Source organism: Lampetra planeri, chromosome 12, assembly GCF_965212315.1.
Source record: "Lampetra planeri chromosome 12, kcLamPlan1.2.h2, whole genome shotgun sequence".
Taxonomy (NCBI): Eukaryota; Metazoa; Chordata; class Hyperoartia; order Petromyzontiformes; family Petromyzontidae; genus Lampetra; species Lampetra planeri.
In genome coordinates this window covers 11,757,414-11,780,823 of record NC_136118.1, presented here as the reverse complement: position 1 = coordinate 11,780,823, position 23,410 = coordinate 11,757,414, and the positions used below count along the sequence as shown (strand labels likewise).

Here is a 23,410-nt window from a genome sequence, read left to right as displayed (position 1 = left end):
AAGGTATTTGATATCGTTCTAGGTTACCATATGGAGTTAAATGTTATCGTAGTTATTTTATATTGGCAGATGTATACGTGATAATTAACCGATGACTCGCGCGATGTATAAATCCACCTCACGCACAAGAGGGTATTTCGTACGGCTTGGAACACGTGGGTGTACCCACACTTTATCCTGCCACACGCAACCTGCCGATACGATCTCACTCTGTGGTCTACCCATTTATACTGCTGGGTGGACATCGGCCCGGGGGTGGGGTTGATTTAAGAATGTTTTGCCCCCAATGTTTCAATTTGCCCATGCCGGGAGATCGAAAACCATTACACGTACCGCGACAGCATCGAGACACAGGGACGGTCTTTCTAAAAATCGCAACTATCGCGGCCAAAACCAGGACATTTGGTAGCCCGAGTCGTGTTTTTGTTCACCATAATCGACGACGCATGTTTTTGCGGGTTGGTGGAGTGGCGGTCATGGCTAACCAGTTATTATATTCACTCACCACTGCTATTAGCAGTGGCCGAGAATTAAATGTAAGGCCGCTCGGTGCTTAAGTGCACTGCACGAATGTCAAACTCTCAATAAATTGTAAAAAATATACAGTATATATATCCATTGTTCTTGATTTCAGGTAGCCTGCCTTCGGGCACTAGGCACATTCTGTCTAGGTCAGCGATGACAAGGATGCACGATGGTATATGTGATGGTTTTTCCCCCAGGGGAAATAAATCATATTTTTGGCAGATTCTCGTGACTCGTGCGAAGCAGTGATGAACCCAGTGACTGGGTTCGACCCAGCCTTTCCTCTTGCTAAATATTTGCATATATAAAAGGCACGGGCCTTAGTTAGCAATTTCGGGGTAAGTGTCGTTGATGTTAAATGCGTTGTTATAGCTTCCCCTTGTTTGTCTTGAATTCAACCTGGCACTTGCTCCTGCAGACACTCGTGGTGTTCTTAGTTCCAGCAAAAATGTCTTCATAATTCCACTAGAGGGACCTGCTTACAACAGCAAAACAGCATGTCATGTTGATGTAACTTCGGACTGCTTCTGATCCACCCTTCAAGGGTAGCAGCCCAAGTTGAATTGAACAATGATCTCCATCTCAGGGATGATTATTCTGCAGTATATGGGCTGGGTGAAGCTCCAGTCGCCCATCAGAACCCTCACTTTTCCTGGGGAAAACGTTATTCTTCTTTAGTATGGCAATGTGAAATTTGCAATACTATGTATGTAAGGGGAAGAGGGTTTCGATTTAAAGCTTTCGTGACTGCAGGGATTCATCTTCTTGGTTCTTTCGGTAAAGTCACGTAGAAGGGAAATAATAAAATAATAAAAATAAAACATAATAAAATAAAATTCGCACGACGTTTCGGCCACAAGGACGGCTGCTTGCGTTGTGGCCGAAACGTCGTGAGAATGTTATTGAAGAACACCACTCGTGGTACATTTATCAGAAAAAACGCGGACATTCTACCCCTATAAATTAAGTTGTTAAATACTATCGACGTCTTTCGTTATTTCCGCCCCCAATCTAATCTACTGTATTTTGTATTCTTCTGAGCCCAATTCATTTTAAATGTCATGCAGGATTACGTAACTTAGATCCTATCGACATGCGTTATACTCAGATTTCGACAGTTTTCACCCAGTTTGCAGTAAGACGTTTACGAGGTGGTAACACGTGATGCAACGGAATGGAATGCAATCCCCACACACAGTGTAAAAAATATATAGATTTTTTTTTTTACAGCGGCATTTATTATACATTTCTTAAAGCCCTTTTTTCAAATCAGCCTCATTTTCATCGGTGTAATTCCTGTTTATCATCCTCAACATCATCACAATCCTCCACGCACCTGGAGAATGAATTTCAGTATTTATAAAAGCGGCAATGACCGTAGCTTCAATATCAACGCAATCATTACCGTCACTTGTGCGATAGATTCCAGGCGGTTTGGACCCGGAGGTGGAGCGGTGTTGGAGGGGGCATGGACAAGTTCCGAGGAGGGAGATCGCATTCAGAGTAAGCTTGACAAAAGGAGGAGTGTGCCACAAAAAGGCAGTGAATGGAGAAAGGTTGAAGCAGCCGCAATCGCTGAATCAGTGGCCCAAGCGTTAGCGAGTGAGCTGGCAGGTTCGTGTAGCGACGAATAAATAGCAGCATTGGCATTCTTTGGGTCTTTCGGTAAAATCACGTAGATAGGTTCAAAGAAAAAATAACAAAAAACTACGACGTTTCGATCGCAACACAAGCGTTCGTCTTCGCCTGAAGACTTGTGTTGAGATCGAAACGTCGTAGTTTTTTGTTATTTTTTCTTTGAACCTATCTACGTGACTTTACCGAAAGACCCAAATAATGTGAATTCCTGCAGTCACGAAAGCTTTAAGTCACGATTTAGCAGCATAGATTTAAGAACACGCTTATAATTTTTGTGGGTTTTTGGAATCGATATATGCAAGTTCAACACACACACACACACATTTGCATGCTTTACAAAAGCTACGTTCAGATAATATTATGGGCAGACATGTCGGCTTAAAAGTGTGAAGATTCTGAGTTACGGGTCACAGCCTGCGACCTATAACCCCCCACCCACCCATTGTTTTCTTACTTTATCACAATTAACTTCAGAATGTATTTCCTTTGATATCATCCACCACGTAAAATGAATAACATCATTACAATTCTTAAAGGTAAATATATCCTCCGTCAGATGATTCCAGAACGCCGAGATGTAAAAAACACAATTCATCTCCACGATTCCCACACAAACAAGCTGATGTACACATTCACACTTTCGTAAAAACAAACACTTCTGCACTTAAATGGCCCGTGATCGTATTTATTTGTCTCGAATAGTTAACACCCAAAGACATAAATCATCTTACCTCAATATTGCATAGCGTTTGTTTCACGTGGTAATAATGTTTTGCAGCTTAATAGGGTTTTTTTATTGCATTATACATTTTTGGAAAAAAAAATTTGAAGAAATTTTGCTACAAAAATATTTATCCTGAGGAAAATAATTTACAAAGTTATTTTACCAACTCGCAGCATACCCATCATTTTAAGCAGCAACTTTTGAAAAGGTTTTTATGCCCATCAAGAAAGTTCGTAAACAAAATTAAACTAGTTTGCGCATTCTTAACCCAAACAAACACCTTCACAAGTGTGAGTCAAATTTAAACTTTTAAGTCACAGCAAATGTTCTATTTGGAGCAACAGGTAAATAACGTGAGGGAGTGATGCCATTAGTGGCTTAAATCACCCTGCCACGTAAGACAAGTAAAACGCATGTACACTTTTCCCCTACACATTTGATTTGGACTGTCTTGTGTTGTTTATCCATCGTACGTAATGTGTTTGTCACGATCTACATGCAGTCACATTGTGATATAAAAAGATCGTGTGGGTGATGTCCCAGTGGGGTGAAATAGGACTGCCGCAGGCAATGCCAATTGAATTGCGTTTTACATCAGAGACAGACGGGGTGTGGTGTGCACCTTATTCTTTTATAATAATAATAGTTCAATTTGTAACGCGCGCAAATTTGCAGACGTAGTGGCTGCAACTTTTAAAAGTCATCCTTTGAAATTGAAGGTTAAAACACAGTTCAAACCCATAATTCTCATGTCCAATCATTTAACATTTAAAACAAACCGGGACATTTAACATCATCACCGCCAAAAAGTGTCAAGCTCAGCAATCATTTGTTCTCAATGTCACCATTTAACAAGTATTCTTAAGGTCACGCAAAGAACTTAATAAAGACATTCCGGTTTACCTACTTAATGTGTTTTTTTTCTGAGCTATCAGAATGACTGGAACTATTTACAATGTCGTGCAATGCATCAGACAAATATATAACCTGACCATAAAAATAAACACAACAGGAGTTCAATAAAACATGTCCACATGTTGGAAAATAATCCATCCCACAAAGATCCGAAAGAAAAGGAATAACAGTGGCATCAATATTTTTTTTGTTTTTTGAGGTCTTGTGGTGTTTTTTAACATTCCATTTTAAAAGTAGCCAGATTCCTTTGATTGTATTTTCAGCGTCATGTCACGAGATAAAGTTATTATTTCGGATCCCTCTCCGAGGAGTTTAACCCTTTGTGTTGGAGAAGAGTCAAACGGAATCGGGTAGAAGAGCTACATCTGGTCCACAAACCTCTTGGTCCATATTTTTTATTCCCAGGGCTGAAAATTAACCCAAATTAATCGCAGAACCAAATTTAACGCGATGATCTGTCTGTGCTGTCACTGGTGCCTGGACGAAGACCATCGGCTCATTACACACGAGGACCGAGTTCCATCACAGGTTGGTTCATGGATTCGAACCCAGGACCTCAGTGATGCCAGTTCAGTGCTCTGACTTCTGAGTTTCTCAACCACCTCAATTTTTCCAACTTTTTTGTTTATCTTGAAAGAGGTATGAAATACATTTTTTAAAAACCTGTACAATATATATGAGCCTATTGAATATAGCTTTCAGGGAAACATTTGATTTTAACTAAGTGAATACTGTCTCGCCAAATCTAATTAAAGTGGTAAATGTTTACATACGTGCTGTACATGTCCAACTAAAAAACAACGCAATGCTACTGACAACTATTTGTAAACCCATTCGTAGTTTAGTTAACACTGTACAGGGACAACAATAGGGATAACTATAGCGTTAAAAAGATGCAATGGACCTACAATTCTGAATACGAATCAATGACATTATTCTTGTGGTGAGACTCTACAGGAGTATATTGGTGCAAACAAAGATTAACTTCAGCCTAATTATAAGCTTACATGCCACAATTATTGTATTCTTCGAGAAGTTTGCTGTGACCAAATCACCTGGAATGTGCCCCTTATGAAAAGCCATCAGGGTGGAGCCAGGATCGCCTGGATGGGTGACCACCATGTCCCAATGACAGGTGCAATAGGCATTGTGGGCAGCAGAGGGCAGTGCAGAAAATGTCATTGATGTATACCACCCCGCCTTCACTAGCTCACACTGACAAGCCTGGTGAAGTATGGTCGAATAACCCTCAGTGGCTGCACGGTGTGGGGAGGAGGCACTCACCCTGCAGTGGATTGACACGCAGCTGTAAATGTTGACATTAAATATTTCCTTTACCGCATTTTAAACATTACGAGGCGAGTAAAATATTTGTACCCAAGTGAAATAATCAATGTTTCTGACCATAAACTTTACCAAAAAAAGCTATATTTCAAACAAAGGTCACTCGTCACATCGTGTTCTTGCCGTGCATCAGTCGACCCAAACGCTGTCCAGAGGGATATCATTGACGTTGAGAGTGAGGGATCGGCTTCACATTTGGCATATTTGGCAATATTGAACTCTTTTGAGGACATTCGTCAAGACCCAGTTGCGTGACTCGCCCCGATCTCGTCTGAGCACCCGGAGATCAATCTGGGATCGCCCCGCGAGAGGCAACTGAATGAAGCGGAGTCAACTGAAGACCGCTGAAACACGCCACCGTGGAGTTCTGCCGCCAATGACTTCCCATCAGCGGGTGGCTTTGTTCAGCAAACAACAAATGGTGGTGGCTCCAACCGACCGCTGTGGAACGGCGACCGCTACGCTGCTGCGTGCGCCTCCTTCCTGCATCTCCGACTAGCACGGATGTCTACGTACGGTGCGAAAGAAGTTCACCATACGTGCGAGTGGGGCATTAAAGATGACGTCCCGCAGTGCGGTGACTCCAAACGATGGAGCACATCGCAAACCAACTGCACCCTGCGCCCGCTCCCCGGCGCACTCGACAGTTTCAGTCGCGTCACTCCCCGAAGCGATCGCATTGGCTCACAAACATCAACGTGGATGTACAATTGACGCCTGCTTGCCATAGCCAAACTTGCCGGAAGAGTTTGAAAGTGTAAGTGTACGACAGTGTGTGCGCGTCCACGCATGCCTTTCGAGATTGTTTAACATGTGCACCGATCACTCTCGTACAGCCTCCCTCCCATAGTCCTCTCGTTGTGATGAGAGGACACTTGAAATTACATCACTGCTACACAGGTGTGTGCAACGTGCACACATACAGCACTAACCGATTGGAAGTATGGTCACTTGAAGCTAAGGACCAACACGGTTTGAATGGTCCTTCATCCAGCAGTGTTTTTTCCCGGTTGCCGAACGAATACATTACTGAGGTCGCACTCATGACACACAAAGTCCTCGCCACAAATGAACCACAAAAGTTTGCTGATCTTGTCAAAGAGCGTGAACCATCACGCAAGCTCTGGTCATCCTTGCAGCAGCGGCTTTTGGCTAGCCATCGAACAAAGACGGCCACTGCATCGCGCACTTTCAGATGCACTTCTGTGCCCTTCTAGAACGCTCTACCTTCTGATATTAGGAAGCTACTGGGGCTGTGCACCCTTACAATTTGATTGAAAGCTAATTTCTAAAGAACTACATTTCGTGTTTAGTTTGCTGTTCTCCCCCCGCACCTCCGATTAACACCGTTGGTTACTTACAGTGCGAAAGAAGTTCAACATACGAACAAAGGACTGAAAATTACTCGAGAATGCTTCTACCGTACTGATAGTAATTGCTGTGTTTGTTTAAACAACTAAACAGTGCTCATCTTTCAAGTACCAAGCCCTAACCTGTGCTGGAAAATCCACATGACTGTTAGGAACCCGTCTTTCTTGTATAATAATATAATTGTTTAAAACAGACAATCTTAGAAGTGGACATTAAAACTCATTTATCAATGCAACAACCCAGAATATCTAAGTATTGTTGTAGTATTTTGGTATAAATAAGGTTCTTTAAAACATAAATAAAAGCAACAGCAACATTTGGCGTCCAGTCTGGCATGGATCAATGGTGAATAGCGTAGAGCTCTGACTTTGGAAATAACAACAACCGCCATTCGTCACTTTGTGGCGGTGGCGTCACCTCGGCGCTTGTGCCAGGCTATGTGCACTTTAAGGCGACGTTATGGGTCGAACGCCGGCTGGAAAGTCATGGAAGAGACCCAGGTGCCATGGGTTGACCGACTGAGATGACCGGCCGATGCACCACCTGTGTCCCCTACTGTGCAAATTCGCTGTGCTTTAGCCACCCGGCGCTCCGCTCGTTGTTGTGAGCGTCGCTCCTCCGTCCTCCGTTGTTGTTGGAGGACGACTGCCTCCATCTGCTCAGTAGCGTCCTTCACAAGCTTCCTCCACAGAGGCCAATCTTAACTTTGCTGGTACCAGTCATCGACAAATCTACTCAGCTTCACTCAGCCCCACATCCTCTTGTACATTACTCCAAATAACAACAACAACGCAAACGTCGTGCTCGCAAACAGCGGGAAGGCACCACTCTCAATCATGCCACCAATCCGTGGGTCCCAGCCCACATGCATATTGCTGCTGCGATTGCATCTTCTTCTCGTTTACAGAACGTGTTTGATTTGGAGACTTTAGATGTTGCTGGTGATCATGCTGGTTTAGCTCTCGGGCAGAAATGGAGGTACTGGCTAAAGGAGGCTGCAAAATAATCTGGTTCGCTTCACATCTTCACACGTCCTTTAGCCTAACAACATTTATCTTTTCAGACGGCGCTTCCTATTTGAACTCGGAGCCATTTCGTACCCAATCCCACAGCCTATTGTCCTTGATGTGAAAGTGTGCCTTGAGATTTCATGAAAGGCACTATATAAGCTGTAATCATTGTTATTATTATTACGTTATAAATTAATAGAATACAAAACTTGTGAAAGTAGGAACTTGGGGAGTTTGATAAACGATGTCGGTCACAGTAAACTCTATTGAAAATTTACACAGCTGCTCGTTTTTTTTGTTAGTATTCAGATGCGCAACACGAGCTACGGCAAAGGTGTTAAAACCAAGATGGGAAAGTGAATGCAATTTTTAAAAGAAGAAATATTATCTGGAAAAGCAAGGGACTGAATACAATGACCAAAAAAAATGTGTTTATACAAAGCAAGTAGCAACTAACTACCTTAAACTTTGCTTTCCGGATCAGAAATAAGTGCATAAGATGGTGGAAACACTCAATCCAGTCACATTTAACATGGCCCGACAATTACATAATTGGCATGCAGCATTTGACTCGAATGTCCACGCCAACCCTGAAGGAGCCAACTCTCACAACTGCTCGTTCACTTCCAGTCACAAGCAATTGCAATTCTGTACATTAGCTAGACTAAAACGTTCAATAATGTGCAGTTAAAAAAAACTTTAAAAGTTTTGTATAGTTTTCTTGTGGCATTTTCCTTTTTTTCTCTCCAGGTAGGGGGTGGGTGGGGGTCAGGCCCCCAACCAGCCCCTAACGACAGGGTCAAAGTATCCCTGTGCGTAAAATGACCAATGGCCGGACCAGCCTCTCCCCGTCGATATTCCTGTGCCATCGGTGGAAATTCTACAGCAGGGAGATGTGGAGTTTCCATTTAAAGCTTTCGTGACTGCGGGGATTCATATTCTTGGTTCTTTCGGTAAAGTCACGTAGAAGGGAAATAATTAAATAAAAAATAACAAAATCATTCTCACGACGTTTCGACTGCAACACAAACAATCATCATCAGGTGTGGAGTTTTTTTTTTTGCAAATATGTCAGAAGTTATGGAGATCATGATCTCATTTTCCTCCAAATTTAAAAAACGCATTATTTCATCGCGTATTTTTACATCTTCACAAGAAAGCAACGCATTTTTATAGATTTCTGCATTTTCAATGTGTGCCAAATGGAAGGTTCAACGAGCTGGCATCCAGGCTGATGGTCAGTTGGGATGCGAAATCGAAATGTCATAATTCCCTGACACAAGCTGTACAACAACAAAATATCAATCATATCCAGTGAAAATTAGGTAGAAGTGATAAACGTAAAAACATTCGATTCAACTTACTTATGTGCACATTTTTCTCATTGATTTTCAGAAATCACAGTGATATGGGTAATTAAACACGTCACATTATGTATGATGTGACTTCACGTGATATTCTATTTTGGTAGCTGATGAAAAAATCTTGGTATAAACGTAGGTCAACCAAACAACTTGATATAAACAGTCAGAATTACATGCTGGATAGCACCTACACGTAGATATACATACTCACGTCACAGTTTTGATGACAATTTGTGAACAGTTATAGTGCCAGTGATATTACCATTTAGTTGCAGAGAGCATTTCGGAATGTCCACCTTTGTTATGTGTTTATCAGTGATTCGCCCCTCCTCAATTTCCCTCCATGTAGCCGATAGCAAATGAGGAACAGCTCCTACCTAAAGCCGAGCAATCGCGTCTCGCCGAGTTCCAACGTTTCCACGGACAAACTGTGCAATTGTCAGCAACCCGGCAAAGAAGCATACCGTGCAAAAAATTGTTTGCAACCGCCCCGGGTTCAACCACCAATGACTCGTCCATGAGCGTCGCAGCCAGACGACGCCTGGCTTTGAAAATCCCACCTCGAAAGGATCGCTCAGAAGGCAATCTATTTTTGTTTTTGCAGCCGCAGGGAAGTAATTATATAACAGTCATTCAAGCTTGAAAATTCCCACTGAAGCCTTCGTCTCGACCGGTCCTCCTTCAAGGGTTCCATCACGAAGAGCGCTGCCCCCCCCCCCCGCTCCCCACCGTGGCACACCCACCACGACCACAGGCTCCTCGTCAAGACTCGCGGTAGATGTTTATGACGCCCTCTTCGTCCAGCCTCGCCAGGACGCCCGCTTCGTAGTCGCCGTCGTGAACGAGAGTCTTGCGCCAGGCCGCTCCACCCGTGTAGGTGTCTGCCCAGTAGTGGTGCCAGCTGCCGCGGCGGTCTTGTCCAAAGCCAAAGAGGTTCACCTGCGCGGGACACACGAGAGGGCTTTCACACTTGCACCAACATACAAGCGGGGACCCACAGGCTCTCGGGTCGTCCCTGTGAAATTACAGCATGCTGTCTTCTTGGTTCTTTCGGTAAAGTCACGTCTGAATGACGCTGTCTCCCCGACAGACCTGGTCTTCACCTGAGGACGGCTGCTTGCGTTGTGGCCGAAACGTCGTGAGAATTATTTTATTATGTTTTATTTTTATTATTTTATTATTTCCCTTCTACGTGACTTTACCGAAAGAACCAAGGAGATGAATCCCTGCAGTCACGAAAGCTTTAAATCGAAATTTACAGCATAGACGTTCAGCATACATACAGGGACTGCTCTACTTACGGACATTCGACTTATGAACTTTCAGAGATACGAACAAACCTGTCCGTATATCCAGTTGCCTTTTCGGATCGAGAGTTGTAAGTTCAACTGCCGCGCAATAGGCGGCGGTGGTTATTCGATGCCAATCACCGGCTTGCTTTGAGTCTCATGACCCAAACATTGAAAGGTTTACTAAGGTGTCGGCAGATGTTCACGATGCTATTGTGTGTTACCAGTTGATATACGAAGAGAAGAGAGCAACTGTGCAGACATCTCTTGCTAAGTTTTTCAAGAGAGTAGAGAGGAAACACGAGCATCAAAGGGAATTGGCATCTACATCTACAGGAGGTCACGCACCTTTTAAAGCTATTCACCGTGTTTAGTGTACATGCCGCACAACACGTTTGGAATCGACAGGAGTAAAGTTGGACTTACGAACAAATTGACTTACAAACAGACCTCTGGAACCTAACTCGTTCGTAAGTCGAGGAGTCCCTGTACATACAAGGCCTGGACACAAATAAGGCAGAAGCTGCTTCACTGTGCACCCCCCTCCCCGCCCCGCGCAGTGTAAAGTCGCTCCCTCTCACCTCGTCACACACGTGCAACGCAAACAAGGTGGTGAGGAAGCCCGTGGAGGGATATCGGCCGTGCTTCTCACCCCAGGCCTCGCGTACATATTTCATGAACGTGGGGTTCACCACCAACACCTGTTCCACACACACACCACCCACAGGCCACGCAAATTAAAACACCGCTCGCTCCCCGGCAAGAGTCAACAACACCCCTGCCTCTCGCAGCTGAAAGCACGTGCACGGTGCTTTCTCTGTGGGCCGAGATTGGGGGGGGGGGGGTCACGAGGGGGCGCACACCTCCCCCCACCCAAAACTGGACACCTTTATTAATTTAATTTTAGTCATTTCAAATTTCAGATTAAATTTTTGTTTGCACTCGCGATGCCGAATGTGAGGGACGAAGCGAACCCTTTGACCCCCACCCCCCAAACATAAATGTCAAACTCCGCCGAAGGCTTTCTCCCAATAAACACTCAGTGAGCCCCTTGTACCAACCCCCCTAATAGGCGCTCCGTACAGGTTTGTCAACCTTTTTCACACGCGAGGTCTGTCCAAATGTGTGCGGCATTGCTGTAATAAAGCTCAACACAACAATTCCTGGCACCCGACACACAGACACCATTTCCGGGGCTTTCGGCGTATCCATATGAGAAAAGGGAAATTGCACCACGTGACAGCACTATTATATAGCCTGAAAAGCTGCGGCTAATCCAAGTACAAATATCAACGCACGGTGATTCTTGTGTGAGCTGTCCTCGGATGTGCAATTGGTGAATGCCCACTTTCGCATCATTAAACTTGCTATGAAGTGGAACGCACTTAATCCGAAGTGGAAATGCGATCCTTCTAAACGTCCTATTCACAATTTTGCCAATTGAAGAGTGAATTGTTAACCGTGCTTCAATTACCAACAACGGGGCAAAGTGTTGAAGGGCCTTTGTTATGGTGAAAGTGTTAGGATGTCAATATAATCCAACATCCTCAAAGTTCCATCTGAGCATCCTGTTATTTGTAAAGAAAATTTGTGAGCTTTGCATTCGGGAAGTTTATGATAATGTCGTAATTTGCACAACACCATCATTTGTCTCAAGCAGGAAGCAAATATTTCATGAAAAAAAGTTTTTCTTAGAACGTAGGAAGCTCACATCAAGCTACGTGTACGTTCGGATAATGATCTGCACTCATGCAAAGGAGACCTATTGAACGAATCCAAAACGTCCTTTCATGAAGCAAGACCCACCGGTTTCTACGTATATTAATCATATTGAATAAATCACATTATATAAAGAGCTATTCTACAAGCTACTTAAGGGACTGTACATTACAAAAATAAACATATGTATCACATTCCCGGGGGGTGGACTAAGTTGCTAAAAAGCAGCTAAGTCAGAGCATTGCACGCAAGAGTAATGAAACGTGCGTCGAGGCGGGGTTCAAGCCACACTGCCTGTGTCTCAATCAAGAGAACCTGAGATGTCCGAAGGAGAAATCTGAACATGTCGCCACCGCGGGCGCCGTGGTGGTGAAATACAGGAAGTTGTAAGTTCGATCCCAACCCTATATATTTGGAGTTTGCGTGTTCTCCCCGTGGTCATGCGGATTTCTCTCCGGGTCCTCTGGTTTTTCCCTCCACGTTTAGAAATATGCGTTTAGAGTATTTGGCTGTGATACATTTCCACGTGATAAGCCACTTCGTTGAGCTATCATTTGTGGGCAGGTCGCTTCTGAAAAAGAGCTGCATAGGTTAGTGGGCCTTACCTGGTAAAATAAAACAATAGTTTTAGATTAGAAACTCCACTTGGAACAACTTTGTAGGAAACCAGTAAAGAGAGGTTAGCACCAAACTAAATGCATGGTATAATTCTATTTAAAAAATTTACATCACTCCAACTAAAGTTAAATCCAGTACTTACTTTCTGCTGAAGCAGCCTGCAATGTATGTTTATGTGATACTGTATTTGGAATGGTGCATACGCACAAATAATATGTATATATTTGTATTCCTTTTACAGCAGTGTTACTGATTCGTGTGTTGAGTTTTTTGTAAATGTTATGAACCTCATTATAGATTTATGAAAACACAGGGTACAATAATAAAAGATGATATAGTAGGTAATAACAGTAACTTGTACTGTCGAGCGGATATACCTTGCACAGATTATCTAAACTCTTAATTGAGCCTGGCAATGTTCCAAAATAATATATTGTTGTTGTCCGACTCATGTCACTGTAGCCAACATTGTCCGGCTAGCTCAGGGGTCGGCAACCTACGGCTCCGGAGCCGCATGCGGCTCTTTACGGGCTGCTTCTTGACGATATGTACGTATGTACAGTATGTACTCAGATGCATTGCGGCTCTTGAAATACTGAATTTTGTACCGAATTGTAAAGAAATGGCTCTTCTTGTTATTTTGGTTGCCGACCCCTGGCCTAGCTGAATCACGTGGACAAATGGGAGTGGTTCTTACGTCAGTTTGCGCTGACTCAGGGGCAGCTCGCTCGTGGCAAAAAAGCTCCTCGTGAGAGCCTCTTAATCTTGAAGGTTAGTTCACGTGAAAGGGTTTAAGGGTCAGCGGAAAATCAGTGAAAGCCGGGGGGGGGGGGTAGTAAATATAGAAAACAGAATCCTGCAAAACAGGTGCAATCGCCTACGATGGTCGAGCAAGACAAAACCAGTTGGAAATGTCCAAAGGCAAAAATGTTGTTGTCCAACTCATACCCTTGAAGAAATGTGGCTATGCGGGGGGAGCGGGTAATTTGGATGTGAGGGTGAGGGAGGGATTGCTCAACTCTTTCCCTCCCTCTCACGCATTTATCTTCATTATTCCTTAATATCACTTACCGAGAATTTGTCATGCATTTAAATGGTTTTTGTAGTCGATGACAACAAGTCCAACACCAAACTTCCACGTGCAACAATTAAGATTTTGCGCGCAAACCGTATTAATGATAACGAGACGTTACAGGAAGGGCTATCATCTCAAAACCTCTCGAGTGCCGCCGCCACAGCTGCGAGGCAACACGCTGGGTTATTGCGTCACTTTGAGTGTACAAATGTGAGAGACAGGTCTGGTCTTTGTGGAGGACTTTGCTGGTAGTGCTCAAGCCCTCAAAGGGAAGGCACTGCCAATGTGAGCCAACAGCGTATGCAATGTGACGTGGCTCTCTGCCGCAGAACACTCGGAAGGAACTTTGAGGGGCTTGTTGCATTGAGCTGCAAGGGACGGCTCTCCGCTGAGATGCATTCAATCATTTAAAGGGCGAGGCGATGCTGCGATAACAACTGCAAAGGCATTCGGCACTTTCTTCGAAGCAGCCGCAGGGAAACATAATCCATAATACAGTTTTTTTTGTGTTAAATCGCGTAAATATAAATGTGTCGTTAAACCCGCCACCAACCGACACAGCCAGTTAGTAAGGTTTGTCACGTAAACAGAACGTGCCAATTCATCACTAGTACAGCACAGCGGTGTGTTGGAGAGCAAATCCACAACATTTGTGTACTCAGATTGTAAATGTTGTGGATTTTCTCTCCAACACACCGCTGTGCTGTACTAGTGATGAATTGGCACGTTCTGTTTACGTGACAAACCTTACTAATTGGCTGTGTCGGGTGGTGGTGGGTTTAACGACACATTTATATTTACGCGATCTAACCCAAAAAAACCCTGTATTATGGATGATATTGGTCGCAAAAGCCCTACTACGTGTTAAAGGGAAACCTACCTTTGCTGATTGTGCGAAAAATGAACAACGGACAAAGGTGTGTCAATCAAAAAAAGGTCATTTTCACCAGAAAAAACGTGGAACCATTTCGGCTAAAGCCACATACCTTGGTTTGTTTCAGGTCCAGTAGGCTAACCTTCTTCTTTAACAACAATCTGGAGAGAGAATCAAAAGTTGTCTGTTAATACATTTCAGCATGCCGCAATTATGTAACGGGTAATGTTCGATTAAAACAACTCTGGCGTGAGTTCTCTAAATTGCATGGCCACCGTTTTGACTCTTTGTTTAAAATAGGTATTCCACGTAACTTCTGGAACACGCATTCATACTTTGACTAAAACTACTGTTGTGAAGTTAATATTAGACATCAAACAGATCCATACTTATGTCTATTATCATTAGTATTATTATTATATTAAATATATAAATTCGAGTACCCAAATATGGTACTTTACTCTGACCAAAAGTAATGTTGAATGCGATGGGGGAGGAAATCATCAGGATATTGTTTAAACTCCTGTCCTGCACTGAATGTTTCTGCAGCCAGATCGATCCATGAAAGCATCAGAATGTCTACGTGCCCAAGCCCTTGCGTGGATGTGAAAACTGCGTCAGTAATTGCAGGACCCGAAGCGAGGCGAGTCTGACCTTTTGCACTTGCTCAAATGTCTACGTGCGGACGTGCAAGATTTCAACAGTGGCTAAACAGGTCACGCCATTTTTATGCATATGTTGCTCACTAACGGAAGTACATCTCTTGTTTAGTCACGCCTGTACTCCTCAATTCTGGTTCTGACTTGTGCCCAGCATGAGAAATTGAATATCTGGATACCACCTTCGCATGACGATTTTTGACACTATTTGCCAAACATATTGCGAATAACCATATACAAGACGTTGCCACACATTACCGGTACTTCCGACTACGGCTGCTGTAAAGGTACATTCCACAACTCAATTTTTTCCATAAAACAATTGACGTGACCTAACCCACCCCGTTCCCCCAAAAAGCAGACGTGTGTTTGCGAAGCAAGACGTTACGATTTTAAGAGAACTCGAATTAGTTACGTTTTGCCACTAAAAATCTCAACGTTGTAAAAATTCTGACATAATACACAGCAAAAAAGCATGCTTCAGGGTGGGGTACTGAACAACAAAGGTAAAACTTGTTATCAGTTTAGGGGAAAACCTGAGAAGTGTAATCTTGGATGGCATAAGTCAATGACACGAAGTACAATGCTCTACGATCGTGCAAGCTTTTGTTGTATGACAGTATACTTGCATATCTTGATGTTGTCACAACTAACTATACTGTTTACTAAGTCAACCGTTTAAAACCATGAAGTTTGTTTAAATAAATAACAAAAACCATAATAAAATGTTTCCGCCTGGTGGCTCAGAGGTTTATAGATAAAGAGCCATAGCATTTATTTCTAGATTTGAAGCTTTCGTGACTGCAAGGATTTATACTCTTAGGTTGTTTCGGTAAAGTCACGTAGGTAAAATTAAATAAAGAATAAATTGTTAAACTAATAAATAAATAATAAACATTTTAAAAATAATAATAGAAATAAAATAGCCATAGCATTGATCCTGTATTCTAACCAAAGCAGCCGTCTGTGATTAAATTGCGATCTCAGGCATTACAATAATTTACATTCATAAGGCGCAATTCATCCAAAGATCTCAGTGCGCCATGTACGAAGTTAGGAAATATAAATAGTGCGGAGTCCAGAGTCCACTGGTCATACATGGCAAGTGTAGCCCAGGCGGAAAAGGTGAGCCTTTAGAGAAGACTGCAAACAAGGTGAGTGACCTCTCCTGTGTGACCACAGCTGGCAGGGCATTCCATAGTTATGAATTGATGGTCTTAGCTCAGTCAGCAATAATTGCACAAGCACCATTCTACAAAGAAACGTTTCACTTTATTTGGCTGGATTCGAGTTTTAAGAATTTTACATAATCGGCTTGACTCTGTCATGCTACACCATTCGTCAATAACACGGTGGCCTGAAAATGAAAAGTATGCACATGACCGATGCCTTTGGGCAAAGGGCTCTGTCAGGCATTTCAACGAGAAGGACGTTTCTCTGCAGGAGTACGCGTGGCAAAGTGCAGTGTCTTCTCGTGGGGTTAAAAAGGACACCAAAAGGGATCGCAGAAGCAGTCGTGCGATAAACCTTTCTATCTAGCGCACAGGGTAACGTGCCGCTCTCTGCCTCTTTCTAAGAGCTCATTATCGAGACTTCAGCTCTTGACTTGCTGCCACAAGCACATTTAGGATATAACTGGGTATAGGGAGAACACAAATGTCAAAGAAATAGACCACGCATACTGTACACCATCTAATTAAATGCATATTTTTAACCGTGTTTTCATCATGTTGAGTGTTATTGGAGGTTCCATTGAATGCATGTGACCGATCTAAGTAATACGTAAATTACTGTCATCAGCTGCTACTTTAAATCGCATTCAAGACTTGCAGGTGAAATGCTGAGAGTCATTAACTCTATCATTGATCACAATGTTTTTTAGGAAGTGCAATGATGCAATAATAAAAAAATAATAAAACATCAACACATTCATCAATAACAGTGTGAACGTAACAGGAAAAAATATAACAGGTGATACGTTGGCCAATGGTCTTTCTCCATCGCATAGACAGAGTGGAGCATCAGAATTGGAGAGTCCACTTTGAAACATGAGGCCTGATGAAAATGTAATTTCAAGAAACGTTTTTCTTTGCATTAGCAACGGGAATCAACAATACGCGTCCAATGGCATTTCACATTCACCTTTAAAGCGCAGAACTCGTTCGGTTGCCGCACACGCAGAAACATGTTGCGCTTAGGATTCCAATCATGTGGCATAAACCGCATGCAATAACGGTAGCCCTCCCCGTACTGCTCAACTATAAATATTTCAGTTGCAGGTTACAGCAGAGCATTAAAAATGAAAACACAGAGAAGCAACGAGACCCCCCCGGTGAGTGGCTCCGGCAATGGAAAGGCCACCCATCCAACGGTGGATAGAAAATGATGCTAGCAGCGAGCAGAGCAACATCGAACGGGCAAGAGCGCGCATTCATTAACCCCACGCCTCGGGGAATGAACGTGAGACGGGCGGCCTATTAGTGTGGAATTTTCTTCCAGGGCACCCACAGTTACTTTGCCGTGTTAAAGGAGAAGGAGAGAGAATGGAAGGGGGCGGGCGGGCGGGCGGGAAAGCGATTGTTTGGGCAGTGCATTGGGGAATACGCCTGCCTGGGAAGGATTGAGCGGAAATAGAAGATCCCCGCGGGTTTTAACCGACAACACGTGCAGCGAGTGTGCACACGCCAGCAATGTGACCGTCCTATAAAAGTGCTCAGCAACGGGCAACACGGCGCCAGGACTCGTACAAGCAGCGCACGGCGACGAGCTGGGACTTCCAACGTACGGCTTTGCGCTCGTTCGTAGGAGACGTGCGGATTCACGACGAAGGAAATGGAACCCCCATCCAACTGTTCTCAACTGACCGCTAAGAGAGCAAAGAACAAAGATGGTCACCGCATCACGTGCTTTCAGATGCGTTCCTGCGGCCGCCTGGAACGCTCTTTCCTTCCGATATTAGGAAGCCACTGGAGCAAAGTACTTTGAAATAATCTAGATTGAAAACTCATTTCTTTAAAAAAAAAAAAGCTTTTTGTGGTTAGTTTGTTGTCTTTCGACCGCACACCTCCGATCAGCACGGTTGGCTACGTACGGTGCGAAAGAAGCTCCGACGTGCATACATGTACATAGCTTCAGTCAAAACTCGCAAGCCTTCTTCTGCAATGTTGGACCGTTAAGGACCAGGGAAGGTCACTACGAATGTGGGTCATTCTGCGAAAGTATCAAGACCCAGAACCAAACGATGAAAACAGAACCCTACGTACGTTAAACAGTCCCTGGCCAGTGTGAAGAACTGAGAGCCACTGTGTTAACAGACCTGCAGGGGACACCCACTTTTTCTGATACGGGGCACCTGGCAAATGATTTGCTCGCATTAAAATAATGAAACAAAATACGGCGCGTGTAGCGACGCGTCTAACACTACTCGCAAAGCTCACCGCATACTTTACACCTTAGTCATGAAATACAAGTGGCATTAAGAGTGCACGTTTCCATATCTACCAGTTAAAAGAGTAAACTTTGCTCTAAGCCAGGAGGATGGCGGTGCCAAACTGCTGGATTTTGTACGAATTCCATGGCCTAATTCTCGTTGCTCGCCAGAGTCTGAGGTGCAGGCCATCCCAAAGACTTCCAGACGCACACGCGCACACACACAGCAACTCACGTGCGTGTGAATGATTTAATCGTTTCCAGATGCGGCAAGTCGCAGTCTAGAAATGCGTACGTGTCCACACCAACTTCACATGGGTGATGCGCCCCTCCCACCCCTTTGGAAGTTTGGAGGAGTGGGGCGCCTTTGCAGCCAAACGGGTTGCGACTATCGTCGGGAAGGTTCGATGTGGAGAGGCGAGCTCGTGTCCCCTGCAGCGTGCGCCATGCATGTGCACGGTGTTTCAAAACGATACGCGCTCCCCTGCACTGCGTGCGCGGTGCTTGTGGAGCGTGTGAAAGTGTGCGTGGGTGTGTGCGTGTGTGTGTGTGTGCGTGTGTGGGGAGCGGTGGTGTAGCGGTTAGCGCGCTGCGCTATGAACCTGGCGACCCGGGTTCGATTCCCGCTCACGGCTAACACCAGTGACGATTATCTGAACCGGTCGTGGGCCTCCCCTAGGTCGACTCAGCCTCAAATGAGTAACTGGTGCAGTGTGTAAACATTGCCACTGGGGAGACAAAGGCGGTCGGGCGTGGTGCTGGCCACCCACCCCCTCGTGTACCGTTCCGGCCTTCATAGGTGCTCGCTAACAGCACTTGCCCCTACAGTCTGTTAAGGCTATATGGGGGATCTTTATCTTTGTGGCCTTACGCTGTGCGCAATGTGTTGAGTGGGGGAGCGGCAGTGCAGCGGTTGGCACACTGCGCTACGAACCCGGCGACCCGAGTTCGATTCCCGCCCACGGCCAAACACCGGTGACGATTATTTGAACCGGCCGTGGGTCTCCCCTAGGTCGACTCAGCCTCAACTGAGCACCTGGTGCGGTGTGTAAACATCGCAACTCAGGTGACAAAGGCGGCCAGGCGTGGTGTTGGCCACCCACCCACTCATGTGCTGTGCCGGCCTTCATAGGTGCTCGCTAGCAGCACTTCTCCTAACAGTCTGTAAAGGCTATATGGGACGTCTTTGTGGAGGAATGCAAGGTTAATGAGTCATATGTATTCTAGACCTGTTACAGGTGGTGGCTAAAGTGGCCCCTCAGTCATCCTATTGGGTAACTTTAATGCCTGAGTGGGTACGGCACAGGCATCTGGGCTACAAAAATTGGAAGGCATGAATACATTTGAAGGCCGAAATAATATTGGTAGAAAGTTGCTAAGTTTATGTTAGGCCCATTGGGCTTGTAATCACCAACATGCAGTTCTGGCATCAGCAGCACATCCACACAACACCATGGATGCATGCCAGGTCCAAGCAAGAACATCTGCTGGACTATAAAGTAACAGAAAAGCAAATGTGGGCCCATGTCTGCCACAGCACAGCTGCGTTTTGTGTTTAGTTAGATGTCCTTCCCCCGCACCTCCGATTAGAACGGTGGGCTACGTACGGTGCGAAATAAATTCAACATACATACATCGGAGGTGTAGAAAATTTCAACAGGACCGAAGACTCTGCTTTATTGACTTGATCAAGGCCTATGATACCATCGATAGGCCAGGGCTTTGGGTTATTCTTCACACTGTTGGGGTCCCCGGCGTTCTGCTCCTGTTCACATTGGGGTGCAACAGAAATTTCCTCCGACTCCTGCAACTATTTAACGTCGTCTTTGACCATGTAGTTCGATGACGCTTTTTACATAGCTATACCGGAGGAATTTCCATCTGGTACAGGTACAATGCGAAGTTGATCGATACCCGGGTGCGGTTAAGGGATGGTTTCCCTATTGTTCAACCACGTTATGTGTGATGATGATCTGCTAATCGCTGCTCACACTTAGGAGTTGCAGACTTTACTGCTGAACCCAGAGGGTGCTCACTGTGTGTACGTGTGCTTTTGCTGACTGTGTGTGTGTGTTGGTGACCAGGGGTGAAACATTTTTTGTGGATGTCTCATATTAAAATCAAAAAATGTAGGGGGAGTCAGGAAACCCAAGACACCCACATTGAATCCACAAGGAATGTGGGTTTACAAAATCCCCACAACAGCTGCCCACTTGCACTGGCACCACTGTAGTGAGATGTTAACTACCTCGCCTGATATACATGAGGTTTGCGTGTCTCTCTACCCGGTGGCCGTGTGGATTTTTATCCGGGTCCTCCAGTTTTTCCCTCAACATTTAGAAACACGTGTTTAGACTATTTGGCTTTAATACATTTACACATGATAAGCCACTTCGTTGAGCTATCATTTGTGGCCAGGTTGCTTCTGAAAATTTGGTATATAGCTCAGTGGGCTTTACTTGGTAAAATAAAAAATAAAATTAAATACTTCTCATGTAAGACGACAACACAAGCCCACAGCTGCCATGGGTGGCCAGTGACAAGTCACGAGTGTTTGAACAGGTACACGACACTTGAACAAATGTCACGAAGATGATACCCTACGTTGTATTGTCCTTGCAAAGTCCTCAGATTCTCCGTAATTTCACAGTCCACAGTTGTTGACCTGCAGACAACTACTACGATTACCACCCAGTGGTTGTGCCAACGTTCAGCCAACAAAATGTGGTTGGAACCGTTGGATCAACTTGGCCCAACATTGGCCCAACTTTCCACGTTTGCTGAGCAATGCTCTACTATATCTATTTCTAGATTTGAAGCTTTCGTGACTGCAAGGATTCATATTCTTAGGTTTTTTTTGGTAAAGTCACGTAGGTAAAAAATTAAAATTAAAATTAATAAAAGTAAAATAAAAATAATATAAAAATCACGCCGTTTCGGAGGCAACACAAGCTTCCGTCTTCAGGTGGAACCGTCACAGCACGATAGCTGTATCAAGTGAGAGAAATTCCAAGAAAACAGTCCTTGTATATATACTGGTATATATTTTTATTTTATTTTTATTTTACTTTTATTAATTTAATTTTTTAACCTACGTGACTTTACCGGCAAAAATCCATCCAGCACGTGCACACAAACTGATCTCATCACTCCGTCTCCTCGCTGGACATCTTCTGAGGCGCGTTCCATTCCTTTGGTTGCCACTCAGTTATCATTATTATTGACCATGGTCCATCATTCCTTCTAGCGACGTGTCTTTCCCAAGCCAACTTACTTTCCTGCGTGTACGTACGTACGTATGTCGAGCTTCTTTCGCAACGTACGTAGTCAACCGTCCTAAATTGGAGGTGTAGGGTAAGGACAATAAACTAGACAGAAAAAACAGTTGTAAAAAAAACGAGTTTTCAATTTAGATTTAAAAATGCACAGTTCCAGCGTTTTCCTAATATTTTTGGATGATGTAATTAACTTAATAGTTTGGATGATGTCATGAACTTGAAAGTGTTCTCTGATCCATGTGTTCCTCTTCACGCACGGTGATCAAAGTGACACGGCAGGAGGAAATGGCACTTAGCTAATTAGGGAAACTGTGGCAAAAAATGTGCTTGTTCTTTTTAAATGTGGCAGCCAAACAACCACAAACATTTTAAAACTAACGATATGAGCGGGGAAAAGGGTTCGCGTTTGAATACAACATCATTCTCTAAAAGAGAAAAGGGACGACTTCACACTCCATTTTATTGAGGTTCATGCGTTCATGTCCAGTGAGTCACCAAGAACTTGGGACGTGTGTCAATCGTGTAAACTGAACTTGCATTGCAAGCGTCTGGGTGCTGAGGAAAGTCAGAGATGCTACGGCGGCACAGACAAGAGGTGGGGACTTTATTGCAGTAGGCAGGATACGTGCACTAAACTTATATTGAGGATATAGCGCTCAGGATCACAGTGGAGTCAGGAGGACTTTAGCTCTGACGCATGCATTCATTTGTTCATTTACTCATTCGCTCACTCATCCATCCATTCATTCAAATCAGCTTATGACACAATGGGAACATGCCAGAGATGCTACGGCGGCACAGACAAGAGGTGGGGACTTTATTGTAGTAGGCAGGATACGTGCACTAAACTTATATTGAGGATATAGCGCTCAGGATCACAGTGGAGTCAAGAGGACTTTAGCTCTGACGCATGCATTCATTTGTGCATTTACTCATTCGCTCACTCATCCTTTCATTCATTCAAATCAACTTATGCCACAATGGGAACATGTTTGGAATAGGATGAGGATCCAAATGCAGGCTACACAAATAAGGACACAACATGTGACTCCATTTCTCGGTTACGTAAACCGTGAATATTAAGGCACTTATTGTTTAAGAATAATTGGTCCGCTTCTTCTCTTTCGACATCACTGTTGCTTAGCTTTAACTACCTCGTTGGAACGGTATTCTGACTTGCCCTTAAGTGTATGGATTGTATAGATTGTCGTGAGTGAGGTCATGACAGCGAGTGATCAATGTAAATTTGGAATGTTATTCTTAAAGGGCTAGAAAGCTGCAATTTGGCACAATTGCAGTTGAGTCTATGCTTAATAACCAAATTATCAGGCGATATATTTTTCGATATTTGTTCAACTCTGCTCCCTCCCAGTGACCGGGATGGGGGGAATGTCTTGTGTGTTTTTTAAACAAAAGAAAAAAATAAGGTTTGAATCTGGAGTTTTGGAAGTGTGTCGAATTCATTTTCCTTGGAGTTTCTGAAAGAGTGTGATGGTAAAAATTATTCTTGATGAAAAAACATGAAAGTCCCAATACCGATTACTAATACCGTTCAAACATTTCTAAAGTATAAACTTT

The 23,410-nt window shown here is 44.0% G+C and overlaps 1 protein-coding gene across 1 annotated transcript in view; it reads right to left on the bottom strand.

Annotated features, from left to right (window-relative positions):
- Positions 1-2,834: 2,834 nt before the first annotated feature.
- The window catches only part of LOC144721703 (CMP-N-acetylneuraminate-beta-galactosamide-alpha-2,3-sialyltransferase 1-like), a 61,679-nt gene continuing 41,103 nt past the window's right edge, over positions 2,835-23,410 (bottom strand). The window contains exons 5-7 of the mRNA XM_078599562.1: positions 14,579-14,627; positions 10,762-10,881; positions 2,835-9,830 (exon numbers count right to left, since the gene is read on the bottom strand). Coding sequence (XP_078455688.1) covers positions 9,654-9,830; positions 10,762-10,881; positions 14,579-14,627 — 346 coding nt within the window. The 3' untranslated portion in view covers positions 2,835-9,653. The remainder of the gene's footprint in view (positions 9,831-10,761; positions 10,882-14,578; positions 14,628-23,410) is intronic.